The 15,091-nt window shown below is 36.0% G+C and overlaps 1 protein-coding gene across 1 annotated transcript in view; it reads left to right on the top strand.

Moving 5' to 3' along the window:
• Positions 1–15,091, top strand: part of CFAP47 (cilia and flagella associated protein 47) — a 342,945-nt gene that overhangs the window by 173,165 nt on the left and 154,689 nt on the right. The window contains 1 exon segment of the mRNA XM_027782493.2: positions 11,701–11,812. Coding sequence (XP_027638294.2) covers positions 11,701–11,812 — 112 coding nt within the window.

Raw genomic sequence — 15,091 nt, 5'->3', positions numbered from 1 at the left:
TTTCTGGATAGTCTGTTGTGAAGCAGAGCAAAACAGACTGCAATTTTGTCTTTGTCAGGGTTTCCCTTGAGGGCAGTTGCTGACAGCCCAATAATTCCTCCTCCTTTTTAATCCAGCATCTTTGAAATTTTACTGTATTGTCCTTTAGCTAAATTGATGATTAAGTAGAAGAAATCTTGTCAGTTTTGGTAGGGGCAAAACAAAGACAATCCAGACAGTAATAGTTATAGAAATGTTTTTGATGGAATCTTGTGTAATTTTGTTGGCTAGTGAATATCTTCATTATTGAATTGGTTGGTTGATTTGCCCTGTATGTCCTCTACTGATGGAATGTATCCAATATACAAGGTAACTTCTCATAGATTATCTTGGATGTACATGATATTTTAAAAAAAAACTTCAGTATTTAATTTACTGGAGTAATAAGGCTCATCTTATATCAAGAATAGTACAAGGTGTGCCAGTAGGTGATGAGCATAATTTACAGGCATGCCCACAAACAATTTACTGCACAATGAATACCTAGCAATAAGTAATTTAACAGAATTAATACTTGGGTAATTTTGCCTTTGAGGTGTAAATTTAGCTTCACTATTTCATTTTAATAACTGAATATATTAAACTATAAACTTGATAAAAACTCATTTCATTAAAAAATTAATTACATTGTATATATGCTACTCTGTTTCTCAGTATTCACCATATTTATCTAATGGCCTCAACCAAAATAAGGGTACTACTGCAAAACTGAGTATTTAAAGTGAAAGTTAAGTCTGGGAGGAGGAAAGGGCAATAGTCTTTCTTTTCCTCTGTTAAGCCGTCTTCCCTCTGAATAATGCTTTTCTCATTTCAAACACGTATGAGTGTTCATGTCTGGAGCTGCAATAATTTGTGCATGTGTGGTTTGCTTGTCTGTGTAACCATTAGTACATATCAAGAGAGTTGGCGAGGGAGGAAGTGCCTTTGGAATTCAGTGGAGGTCATGTGCATGACTCCATCGGCCTACCTTTAAAAAATGGTAAGCAAAACACTTTCAGTGCCCACAAAGCATTCCATGAATAAAAAGACAATTTCCATAAATTCCTTTGAAAAATGTGAATGTTTTATGAACTCTTTCCTGCTGATTGATGTGTAAACCTTAGGGGAATATTGCCACCGTGCTTTTCATGGCTGGTGCTAGGGGACATTACAACAAATAGCCTTTCTCATGATTAGCTTACTCCTGGGTCTGAAAAAAGTCACAAAAGAATTCATAAAGAATTTGTGGACGTATAATGTCAGCCAGAGAGCACATCCTTCTCTGATACTGAATAAGAGGTTAGTGACTGTAATGTAAGTGGATTTTAGTGGCTATAAAATTAGATTAAAATCATCCTACAAGAGTAGGATGTGTAAAGTATTTCTATTAAAAATCCAATCTGTTAGTCTCATGGCAAAATTTTTTATACCGTTTTCCTTTGATTTTTATACAAAACTCTGCTGAATATAAATAATTGTCTGGTGTGGTGATGGTTACTTCTAATGACAGCTTTGATAGTAACTTTAGCTATAAAGATGCCTAGTTCTTTCAAGGCTTGGTTTTGCAGTAACAATATAAAACTGTTTAACTGGTTTTCTCTGTGTGGTTCAGAATACATGTCATTAAAGTAAACTCTCCAGAGGAATTGCAAGGCTCAGATAAATTTCCTTTCAGGTATTAGGTTATACAAACTGTTAATAATTTCCAAAGGTATTGTAGAATAAATACATTAAAAAAAATATTAAATCCCCTGTTCTTCAATGTATTTCTGTCTATCCTCTGTACATCCATTTTAGCTCTTTACAATGCCAATGAAAGAATGACATGAAGGTTGAGTATTTGTAACAAATGTCTCAAAATAACAAAATTATTTACTGTACACCTCTAATGAAGGGCTTCCCTGTTCAGGATAAGTCTTGTTTGGTAATGTTTGTGAGGTTGCCTGAAAATAAATTCCACACGACTCTTGTAACCTTATTGCTGAAGGTTGTATACCCTCATCAAGTTTGTACTCTTTAACCACAAGTAAATCTGTGTATTCCATAATCCTTCTGATTTTTTCTGTCCATCCTATTTCAATCCTTTTGGCTTCCACATTACCTGCCAGAGCTTCTCTGACAGGCTTCACTACAGAAAAAGCATTTTTCATAGCAATAATGAATAGTACAAAGGCCTACAGAACATAAGAATAACCGTAGTTATTGGCAGGTTTGTGGTTGGGTTTTTTTGGTTGGTTTGGGTTTTTTTGTGTGTGTGTGTGATTATTTGCTATGAAATTGTTTGATCAGGTAAAGGTATAGTAAGCCCTTAGGTCTGATTTGTTTTCTGAGATAGAGTAGATAGGTCTCGGCAGGTGGCCTGGGTGGGTTGTGAAACGGGATTTTGTAGCACACTTTTTTTAGAACTCTGGGTTGCAGCTGAACAAGTGCGAATTATGTGGGGAATCTACTCAGTGCAACGTAAAGATGTTTTATTTCAGTGTTATAATATGCTGATGGCAAAAGAAAATATAAGAGTTAAAAGAATTCCTAATAACTCAGGAACCTGCGAGGAATGCACAAAGGGAGAGCTAGGGAAAGTAATGGAGTCTTCTTTTGAAACATTTGTCATTCTTGACAGCATAGAAAAAAAAAATGTTTATCAGATTGATCAGTGACTCTCACAGACCCAGTTCTGACATATTTCTGGAGCATTAACTTTTTAATAAGTAGGGCCTGTCAATATTGTTAAACAGACATGAAAAATAATTTCCAAATGGAAACCTTGAGCATATTGCTGTTTGTTATACAAAGTGATAGGGGAATTTCAGTATATTTGATTATATTCGATATGTCCGCTCACCACTTTGGCTTGATGTGTCATGTGACATTTTTGAAGTTATGCTTATTTGGTTATTCACGTCTGGAAAAAATGATTTTTTTTTACCATAATTTTGAAGATTGGCTTTTCATTCCTATTCATCCTAAATAGCCATGTTACAGTTCTGCAGAATGAGTTTTCAAACCTGTGACTGATAAATTAGTTTAAAATTGTAATATTTTGTAAATGCTCCATTTATAATTTCTGGCTATGTGTAAATAATGACTTGAGATATAAGACAATGGAGAATGCTATAATTTAAAAATTAAATCTTAGGAGATGGATTTATTTGAGCAAATTTTCTGCATAATGATAGCTAATAATAATTTACGGTTTGTTTTCATTGTTTTATTTTACAGTTCTTATTTTCTGAGTGATACTGAAAAGATGTAATATACATTGTGTGGGTTTGAGGATATTTGTCATTAAAGAAATTCAGCATTTCTTCACTGAGTTAATTGTAGTGATCGCATGATAATTATTACAGCAACTTTGAACAGCATTGATGTTTCTTATGTTACACGTTGTCTTTCTAACAAAACCTATGCATATAATGCATCTAATTTTGTTACGAACTTGAAGGACTGATAATGATATGTGGATCCAGGCTGTAAAACAGAAATTTTATTGGAAATTCTATTCCATTTTAGCTTATTTTTTACTTCTTTATTAGTTTTTTTAAAATGTGTAATACCAAAGTATTTTATTCACTATCAACAGGGGTTTTTTTACATTGCTCAAAAAGATAATTAATTCTATTATACTGTGAAAATATGAGAAATAGTAGTGAAAGACTACTTTAATAGTCTATCAAACTCCTTCCTTTTTTCTTGTTTTTTTCTTTATTAAATTGCATGGTGTGATGGAGCTTGGGCTTATACATTCCTCTAAAGTACTTAATAAACATCTTTAAAATTATGTACTAATTATTTACCATTTTTATATTAGTTCCTGATTGATGTGAGATTTTATTAATGAAGAAGAATATTCTTTCAAAATCTTTGTAAATGGGTATAATTCATACATAAACTATGGGAAGAATAAATCCATATATTTTTTTAAGATGATAGACCTGCTAGGGTATAGGGATAAACACTGAAGTGGAAGTTTGTCTTTTCCTAGTTTGCTTATAAAGTTAAAAATTTTTCACACATAAGATCACCTGGTGTATTTTCTAATGGTTATGCCAAGGAATGTTACAAAGATGTTAAAGGATGGAAGAACTACGAGTAGAAGTTTTTACAAGACAGCATTAACATTGATATGATTGGGGTTTTGGCAATAGGATACTCACAAAGATTATAATTAGAATCCCCAATGTTACATAGATTGCAGGTGTATTAAATTGGTCAATATTTTAAGAAACTGCAGTTATTCTTGCCTGATAAGTTCTGTGTGTGTGTGTCTGTGTGTGTAGATCCACCTGTTTCTAGCTGTATAAATACTGTATGTAAGTATGTATCTATGCAACCCCACTCTTGATATGATTCTGTCTTAAAAGGAATTTAATTTTTTGGTATCGGATGGATATGGAATCCAAGATTTCCTTTTTTCTGTTCCATGGTTCTCATGAGAGTGCCTCTCCCCAAAACATTTCCAGTTAATGTACTCTGTATGCACCAATATTGTTGTTAGGTACAAGTTCTTACTCTTTTCTGGTGTAGAATTATTCATAATGATACAGTTTCATTACTTTTTTTCTTGACATTTTCATATTTATTAGGATACCGTTGAGACAAGATTTTTGTCTTGATTCAGGTTTGATCATTCCTAAATTACAAAAAGTTCTATGAATGCTAGTCTTCTTTCCATAAATTCCAGTTAATCTATCTGTAATTGGTCATTGCTCCCTCCTTGCAAATTATGACAAATGCTAATGGACTGCCTCTCCCACTAACTGGTAGAAGCAATTCCATATGATTCCATTGACTCATATTAGATAGCTTGTAAATCTGAAGATTTTTTTTGTTGATAAAAGAGCCCCTGTTTAAGCCCTATTTTCTTACTTCAAAATTTACTTGCCTAATAATAATGATCTGTAGTAGATGTTTTTAGGTACATTCAGGTGCCTTTGAGAACATGTTTTTGCAGATTATGATAAAATGTAAAATCATATAGTGCTACATCTGTGACTAAAATTGTGTGCTATTCCTACATACAATCCTCATAAAAATACATTCTAATAGGAAATAGCTTTCTAATATTTAGAATTAAGTTGACTTAAAGCTCTCTGTATATAAATTCTGCCATCACTTTGCTCTGAGCTCTCCTCTGCACTTAGATCTTTGCAAGTAATTATTATTCCCAAAATCTGAAATTTCTGGACTTTTCCCATGCATACTTTCACATTTTCCGTCTTTTATACTGTCTGAGTGTTCTTGGATGTATTGTTATTATATTAATATAGCTACATTTAAGCAGACAGGCATTACATGACATTATGCCATATTGGAACCTCAAATGTCTGTGAACATTTCTCATTAAATAGGATTCCTGGTATGAATTCTAATATTATTATAAACTGCCTTGTGTGCATGTGCAAGTGTGGCCATGCACATTTAGTATCCATTTGCCATCTGAGGTTGATCATTTAGTCTCAGTAACACAGTTGATAAATCACATGGCCATTAGAGAAAGGGAAATTGCAACGTAAGGAATACATAAAAGGTAACTAGTGAGCGATGTCTGTTACAACCAAAGAGCTTGTCAGGATATTGGAGGGAGGAGATAATACTGTTGTGACCACTGTTTGGAGACTGGAGCCCCTAAGGTGTGAATAACTTAAATAGCAGAGATAAATTGGGTTGCTTATAAAGATAAATGAATGGGAGTGATTCATTAACAATAAGATGGTGAATATTCACCTCAGTAGGAATAGCGAGCAGCATAGAGAATACTAGGGAGTTTAATGACTGCAGTAGGAGGAAAGGTGACAGCAGGCTGAGGGTAGGTAGCATCAGTTATGTACAATTTTTAACATGGATTTATAATGGCCAGAGAAATAATGAAATGGCTGTTTCTTGGGTGCACTACTCGCATATTCATTATAGTCAGTATCTGATCCCAAAAGGTTTTAGAATGTGAACATGAATGAAAGAAAAAGACATAAACATTTTGATAGCTGTAATAGCATGAAAAATCCTTTCTGTGACTGGCTGAGCAGCTACTCTTGCATTTCTAGTCATTTAAGAGAGTCCATCTGATGTTACAGGAACAGCCAGTAGTCACTGACCATTAGTACTTTCCCCTGAGAGTAACTCACACATGATCAAATTACTGCAGAATCTTCCTGAATTCCAAAAGCAATGGAAATTGTCATACCCCAAAGTTCTTACTGTGATCCTAAACTCATTCTTACTTTCAGTCCAGAAGGTACTTGAGCGAGACTTTCATCTGTTAGTTACTATTTACACTGGATTCTATCAGCAGAACACGATGGAGTGAACATCTATTGTTAAAGTCGTTTCATTTTTAAGCTTAACTATATCACACTAGAGCTAGAAAACTGGTGGGATAGCTCCAGTATTTTTGCCATTTTGGCCTAATTTTTTAAAAATGCATTTTTATCAAGATCTGCCTCATTGTGGAAACACAGTTCAATATGTAGCTGTTAGACAGGAGAAGGGAGAGGAAGCAGCGACAATGATGGCATAAGTCTTTGGTGCATATTGGAAGCTGGAGGACATTATGTCAGGATGTTCAGTCAGGGAAAGTCAATATGGAGAATGACACATAAGCAATGTGTGTGGGCTGTTGGGGGGTTGTTGCATATTTGGGCTTGTGAATTTGGTTAAATTAAGAACAGAACTGGCTTTATCTTTTGGTGCAAAGGCTTAGATAGTAATGTAGATTAGTTGATTCAGCATCAAGGTATGTTAACGCTTAAATTAATACAGAAATAGGCATTCAGATTTAATGTTACTAAGCTGACAGGATATCATAAGAGAAACCTTCAGTAGTCAGTTGTTGTGTTTTATACCCATATTTCATAACATCACTTTTAGTACTCATTGCTTTATAGCATAAATAGTATTCATGAAACTATGTGTATAAATAGAAAAAATGTTGAATACAGTACTGCTGATAGATGTTTTATTTCTGAATTCATTGGGTAGTTTGTCATTTCAGATGTTCAAGTTTTTGTATTTTAATTTCCTCTTTTGCGAGAATTCTAACACCTTAAAAAACTAAGGAAAGCTTTTTGATACTTTGCTGGAGAGGATGGAAGGAGGGTATTGTGTATGGTAGCTTACCTTACAGTCCCAGTTCTCTGATAATTTAGAGTTGGGACATTTTGAAGCATACCATGGCTGTCTTTCTACCCTTGAAGGGAAAAATCCATGAAATGGCAGTGTGTACTCTGATTTCATCTTGGTGTGCAGCCATGGAGCAGTACATACATTGTGCATGTGGGTGAGGACAAGAGAATACAGCTGTTAATGAGACCTTTAGGAAGGGTTTGGGAAATATGATTACAGAAGGCAGACTGACAGGAAGCTACTTAGAATTTTACAATTCTAGGATTTGGCTTGTGTAGCAAATGAGAAGCATATATGTTTATGAAGTAGTGTGATTATAACTGAATTAGTCGAAACTTTATTAAACTAAAACATTACCAGGAAGACTAAATTTTAGACACAAGGGGGGGAAAAAGAACACTATCAAATGGGAAAAGAATATATTTTTTTAAAAGTCCAATTACCATTAAAATATGGTGGGAACAGTGGAAAATCCATAAAAGGAAAGGAGGAGAATTAGAGGCTCATAAAGAAGAAAATCAATTGACAAACTTTAGCAAACATTTCAGGTAGCATTAAATGATTTGCAGCGTTTGAGAGGTGAAAAGATTAAATAAATCAAATGAGTGAACGACAAATTATTGAGAGAGAGCTCGTGCACAGAGATAAGGCGGTAACTAGTGCTATCCCAAGGTAACAAGTCTACCTCTGTCTTTACAAAAAAATACCATTCTCTATAAATTAGTAATGAACTCATTTACTACCAAGGGAACAGTGGGGATTCACAACCATTTATAGTGAGAAATTGCATAATTTTTCATGGGAAAATACTATGCAGTTAGAAAGCTAATGTTTTGTGATCTAGCTTCTGATGTCCAGTACCTAACTTCTAGAAGTTTTCATGAAAGTGGGAAAATTTAAAACAGCCAAGTTAACTGCTTTACTGTAGTCAAGCATAATTTTTGAATTTTTCAAAATATGGACTTCAGTTATTTTAATGTAGTCAGAAGAGAAACCACAAACCTTCAGATCTATCATTCCAGCATGATTTGTACAGAATGTATGTAGAGAAAAATCTTTGCTTTCATTAAGGATTAGAGTGGTGATGGAAGACAAAAATACCTTAAAAGTAATCAGTGTTAATATCAACAGTACCATTTTTATACCTGTCGTGTATACACATAATAATAAAAATTTGTGCACAGGCTCATGCATATGATTCTAGATTGTTAAAAGCAAGGGTATTCTAGTGCTGGGATGTCTTTTGAACAACTATAAAAAGACTCAGAGGATTTATGTCATTAAATTCATACTCAGAGAGAACAAAACCTCCAGTGGATTTGGAAGCTTTCATAAAAAAGGGTAAAAGAGGTGACAAAGTTCCGAGCTGTTGGTTGCTTTCTTTTAGACAATTCTTGCCTTGAAGTCCACAGATTTAGACAACTATCTGGGTTCTCTGTCTAGCTGGAGGAAGTAGGCACCCAGAAACAACTGTGAAAAGAGCCAACAAAAGGAATGGAGAATCGTATTAACAGGCCTGCAGTAAAGTATTAAGACATGTTTTCTCTTTGGATGTTTAGTTAATCTCTTCCATCTGAGCATATTAGGGCCAAGGAGCTGGTTCCAGGATCTACCGGTCTGGCCACTGCCCTAAACTTCTAGTTACTTGGTAAAAAAGTGTTACTCTTAGTGTTTTGTGGTTCTATAGGTGGGGATCATCATCAATCAGACTTCAGATATCCATGAAAAACTGTCTAATTAGGATCTGATGGAGTTCAGTCATAAAGTATATGCAGCAAAGCTATCCACTGTGAAGGAAAAAAACATTTCTGGCTCTATCCAGGAGTGAAAATCTCAAGATCTTTCCTAGCAAAATATTACCTTCCTTTACCGGGGTAGGTTACAGCTCAGTGGAGAAAATATGTGTGTACCTTTCAGAAGTAGGTGCCCTTTTTTATTTTTTTATTATTATTTTTTTTGTCTAGTCACATTTGAGAATTGTTGAATTCTGCTGGTTCTGGCCAGTAAAAAATGCATAAGGGATGGTGACAAGAAGCTATGATTGCCTGTCCATTGCCTGCCTCTCATCCCATCCATACTGAACAAAAAAGTGACAAAAGGAAGATGAACCCTCTTCAAGAGACAGTGTAGCAATAGATATATACTTCATGCAAGAAGAAAATGGACTTACTCAGCACTTAGTGGAAATATAATACTAGAAGGGACCACAAGCATCCATAGGTCTCCACGCCCTAGAATTACAGGCAGTTATGTAGTAAACATTTAGTTTAGAAACTCACAGAATATCTAATTTATGTGACTCTTACACCATGAAAGAAAAAAAAATCATTCTTAGCTCTACGAAAAAAATATGGGACCTGCGAAAAAAGATGACAACTGTAATGTGTTTTTGGAAAAATGGGGTTTGAGATTGCCAGTGTCTTTGAACAGTGAAAAACCAGTGCATTTGTTAAGTAAACATCCCAGATGATCCTAGGAAGTTAACCATGTCCAGCACTAAGAGAAGAACAAAGGAAAAAATCCAGCAGTCTTACCAATCTGATGCAGGGGCAGGAAGGGAGAATTCCTTCATGTCTCTTGATATGAGCATCTGGATTCAAACACTGAAACAGTGGCCACATATATACTGACATGACTTCATTGCTTATACTCAACATTTTCCTGTTGGGTTATGCTATCACTTCCTTAGGGTTAACAACTTCACTTTAAAATAATTTAGCTTCTGTTAATTCTCTACTCTATTTGGAAAGGTATCCAAACCTTCTTTTGAATGACTTAAAACCATCAAAGCTCCAGTCCATATTTATTCATCAGCAATGCACATCTGTTTCATGTTTACAGTCAACTGTGCCAGTAGTGTTCCTTTTACTTTGACATCTTTTGGTGGAAACTAGTCTGATATGTCCAGTCTTTGACAGAAACTGTATTACCCTACTTCCCTGCTTTTTATCCAATTTAAATTAATCACATTTATCCTACTTTTGCTTCTGCCTCCATGTTACTTTTTCTTACATAAAAAGCCAATTCAACAAGGCTTTCCGTCATTGTCTTTTTGGCTCGTTTTTTTCTTGACAACTAGTCAGTTTTTCTATTATTTTTGGTTGTTGGACTACTAATATCTAGCTTGAAATGCCAGTTTACTGGGGAAGAGGAAGATATTGCCTTACAGTTGGTTTTTTCTCTGTTACTTGGAATAGAAGTTGCAGATTGTACTAGCACTTGAATAAAGGATTATATTAACATAAATACCCCAGAGAGGACAAACATTATAGCAATGGTTGGCTGTAATAGAAGGCAAGTTGATCTTAGAACTGCTTTTCTCTACAGAAAGTATGAACAAAACTTACTAAAAAACAAACAAACAAACAAAAAAAACCAAAAAACTTTGGGGTGGAAGAAAATGATCTGTGCATCTAATACTTTTACTGTCATGAAAAAGATCTTTTTTAGAATCCAAGTCTTAGATGCTTGACAGGCTAGGTGAGGTCATTAGTGAAATGAATAAATGAGCTGGGGAAAAAAAAAAAAAAAAAAAGCCTTTCTGACTTGATTTGTTATTTCACTGAAAATTCACCTAAACAGCACAGATACAATTTTATTATTTAATATAATAAGAAACTAAATCATGCTACAGTACTACATGATATCCTGAAAATATTTTTTTAAAAGAGTTCTATGTCTGTGGTAATCATCACCTTCAGTCAGATAGCCACTGCAGGAATTGTGGCGTCATTAAATACAGTCTCTCAGCAGCAGTTTGCTTCACCCAGTGGCAGAGGTAACAGAAGAGAGTGTGTGAGCAGAACCAGTCATGCAGTCCACCTGCTGGCTTTCTGCACAGCCAGTGACTTAAGCAGATAATTGTCAGCTGTGGTTGGTAATGCGTCAGACTTGAATGTCTGTTCGTGAGCAGCTGATCATAGAGTCTGTCCGTAGCAAACTTATACAAGGGACAAAGAAATGAGATGCAATTAAGGAATACTCTCATTCTATATTTCTGCAATCAACTTTGTAGTTTATAAAATCTAAAGTTCAGCCTATGAAAATTGTATTGATCTTTTCATTTTTCAAATAGTTACTATGTGTGCCACTGTATACGTGTCATTTACGAAATATGACATATCAAAAAGCATGGTTTATTATCACTTGAGATATAGCAATTGATGTTGAAACAGCACTTCAGATTTTGCTTTGCTCTGTCTAGTTAGATGGATCACTACTGTTAAACCTCTTTGTTACACTTCTAAAGAAAATGTATGTAAAGTATTAAAGGCCTGACTGCAAATCTCTGCATATGCAAGTAGTTCCATATTCTAAATGAGATACTTCTACTCATGTTGAATAATGACTTCAAAATTTATGCTTGATATGATCTGTATATGCCAGCACTACTCTTACAACGTGTATTCTTTTCATATGCTTAAAGGTTAAGACTTTCTTATGGGCTAGGACTTACTTTATATCCTACTTTTCAAAGCAAGTAGAATGGATACTGTGCCTGTAGTGTTCTTGCAACAGTAACTTGCTTTTGATGATTTTTCCTCTGTGAATTCTCTTCACCAGGTATCTTCAGATCTTTCAGTGGTGGGTGGCGCACCTGTTATTACTGTAGAACCAGATGACACAGTTGCTTACACTTTGACTGTATCTCCGTGGAGACGAGGAATCTTTCAAGGTACAATGTAGAACCCAAGTTGTGGTGGGTTGACCTTGGCTGGACACCAGGTGCCCACCAAGGTTCTCTATCGTTCCCCTCTTCACCAGAACAGAGGAGGAGAAAATAAGATGAAGAAAACCTTGTGGGTCAAGATAAAGGCAGTTTAATGAAGCAATAGCAAAAATTGTGTGTGTGGCAGTGAAGGAAAACAAAAGATGTTATTCTCTACTTACCATCAGCAGACAATGTTCAGCCACTGCCCAGGAAGCAGGGCTTCAGTACGTGTAGCAGTTGCTCTGGAAGACAAACATTGTAAATAATGAATGCCCCCCAACCCCCCCCCCCCCCCCCCCCCCCCCCCCCCTTTCTCTTAGCTTCTATGCCTGAGCAGACGTCATATGGTATGGAATATCCTGTTGGTCACTTTGGGTCAGCTGTCCTGGCTATGTCCCCTCACAAGATTTTCCCACCCCCAGCCAACTGGTGAAGGGGCAGTGGGGAAGGTTGGAGAGCCAGCCTTGATGCTGTGCAAAAACTGGTGTGTTATCATCACCTTTCTAGCTACCAGTACAAAGCATGGCACTATGAGGGCTGCTGTGAGGTTCAGTCAGACCCAATAGACAAGAATATAAAATATCCCTATAAATTAGCAGATTAAATCTGTTTACATTTAATGCTTACATTTCTGTTCAACATAACCTTTCTTTTGGAAGTAAGGCTATAACCACTGCTGATACTGGGTTTTATGCTGGCTCATTTTTATTTTTAAAGATATATTACTATAAATATGTGGTCAGGTGCTTAAAAAATGCCAGCATATGTGCAACATTATGCAGTTAATTGGTCCATGAAAATTGACTTAATAGGAATTAATTATTTTGAATTATGACCAAGTTCTTGGGTCTAAATTTAATTTTCCAGAACCTGTTGAGTAGCTGTAGTTATCTTAGCGCTACTAGAACCAAAAGTTTAAAGGCAGAGAGCAGAATTTGATTCTTCCCTTGATTAAAATTCAGTCTGTTGACCACAAGGCAAGAGTGCTTACATAGAATGTAGTGAAGCTGCTTCCTATTTGAGATGTGTAGAGTACAGGGATGCCTAAAATTAATAGCAATAATTTGCATCAGTCCATATTTATAGTAGTATTCTTATCATACAACAGCAAAACTCTTGCTTGTCTTAATTAACATCAGCATGTCACATTTAACATTTTGTCCTGCAAATAAGTCTTTAAAGCATGTATTTTATTAACAATTCAGCTTTCATAATTTTCATATTCTTAGTAGTAAGTTTACAACTCCATGGTGCTAATTCTTTGAATAATATGAAAAGCACAATTGTGAGAATGAGGCTGTACAATTGGTCTTTTTCTTCCCTATAGAGTAGCTATTGTAGTAATGCTCAGCAGAGTACGAGAGTGTATCTGGGAGGACACACTCTTGAAAGTAACTGAATAGCACTGCAGGAAACTTAGATTTTAACAACTTCTTAAATGAAAGGATTTCTAATACTGGATAAATTTCTTCATCCAAAATGCTTACTGTATAGTTTTGATTTTGTGGGTTCTTAACTCCAAACACTTGATTCTGCTACCTTCTTAGACAGTTGAGATTAATGATAGCTGTTTTCTCAACATTAAAAAGTTATTAAATCTTGTCCCTGAGGTTGCCAAACTAGTTTGCTCTTTTGGTCATTATGGTTTTAATATCTGTGGGAAAATTACTTTGGGGGGAAATTAAAGAGAAGGGGGACCCAATAGAAGCGTAGTATTCCAGAAAGCTTTTTTTAGGGTAAAATACAGCTGTGGCTTTCAGGATGGTTGGCATGCACAGAATCTACTTTGCCACAGCTCCCTAAGAAACACATCCTGTCTTCTCAGCACATGCCGATAGGAGTGACGGAGGGTGGAGTGGAATGGAGACCCCGCGGCCAGGCTCTGTTGAGTTCCCTGTGGGAATGGGAATTTGATGGTACCACACAGCTGTCAAGCTGCATACAAGTTGTCAAATAAAGAATCTATGTGTAGATGTCTGCTTATGAGCCAACCATTGTGGAGAAATTACTTTCCTCAGATGAAATAATCTCATTGTGATAACAATGCACGCCTCCATCTCAAAGTTACCTGCCTCCAAGGTACACCTCGCTGGGCATATGATACCAATCAGTAACAAAAATGTGTATGACTGGAGTCACTCAAGCTCCATCTAAATGTAAAGAAAATAGAATGGTCTTGGACTGGAATAAGTCCAAGAGGGGGGAGTTTTCTAAACTCTTGAATTTCCAAACTCTGATTTAGTGTTTAACTTAGTTAAACAAATCTGTGCACAAAGTTCAGTCAAGCTTGACCTACTCTCTAAAGCTGGTACAAATGAAGGGACTTCCAGTCAAAGGAGTCAACCTTGGGAAGGATGAGAAGCTAAGACCAGATAGTGAAAAGAACACCATTGTCTAAGTTACACAGAAAGAAGCCTTTAAGTGAAGAAAGTTCTGGCTATGAGAGGAAACAGGATGATAAGGTGTTGCAATCCACTGACATCAACAGAAAATTAGTTGAAAATAGGACAAAGATAATTGTGGTAGTGGGAGATCACGATCTCCAACTCAAATAGTCCCCTGAAAGACAGCAAGACCCTGCTTGAAGAGTATGTGTAGTTAGCAGAGAGCTTCAGTAGTGTTATCTGAGGATGTGTGCTAATATGCAAAGGAGGGGAGAAGATAGGGAAGACTCCGTTATCAGTTGATGGGCTGAACGTGTCTTCTCCTCCATAGCGAAGCCTATTGGGTAAGAACTTTATTCTGTGACTAACTCATGCTAGCCCTGAAGTGCATCGTTTTAAGCTTGCTCTGCAGTCAGTGGGCTATCACTGGCAATCTTTGAACCTTATTCTGTCACAAACTTGCATTTTGTATAATAAAAACCTTCAGCTGAAGTTCATTTTGTGTAAGTCTTTGGAGATGTGAGTAGTTGTTTTAAGGGACTTGACTCAGCTATGCTGTCGGCAGGGGTCCCTGAACCGGTTGGTCGAATCACCCCCCGATACAGGGGGCTGTCAAAACACAGGTAGCGGACAGGCTGATCAGACGCAAGGGTCTCGTCTTTCTTGGGAAACTGACAGGCTGATCAAATATAAAGGGTTGAGAGAATCCCCCTTCTTAATGTGACAGTACCTGGTGTGTAAAATGTATGTAATAATGCCATCTCAATTCACAGGTGATTTGAGAAAAGAAATCAATACTTGTAACAAAGTTTGACCTAGTGCCACAGGAAGACTTCAGTGCCTTCTTGTTAAATCTTAG

Source organism: Falco peregrinus, chromosome 4 (assembly GCF_023634155.1).
Source record: "Falco peregrinus isolate bFalPer1 chromosome 4, bFalPer1.pri, whole genome shotgun sequence".
Taxonomy (NCBI): Eukaryota; Metazoa; Chordata; class Aves; order Falconiformes; family Falconidae; genus Falco; species Falco peregrinus.
This window is presented reverse-complemented; position numbering and strand designations above follow the sequence as displayed.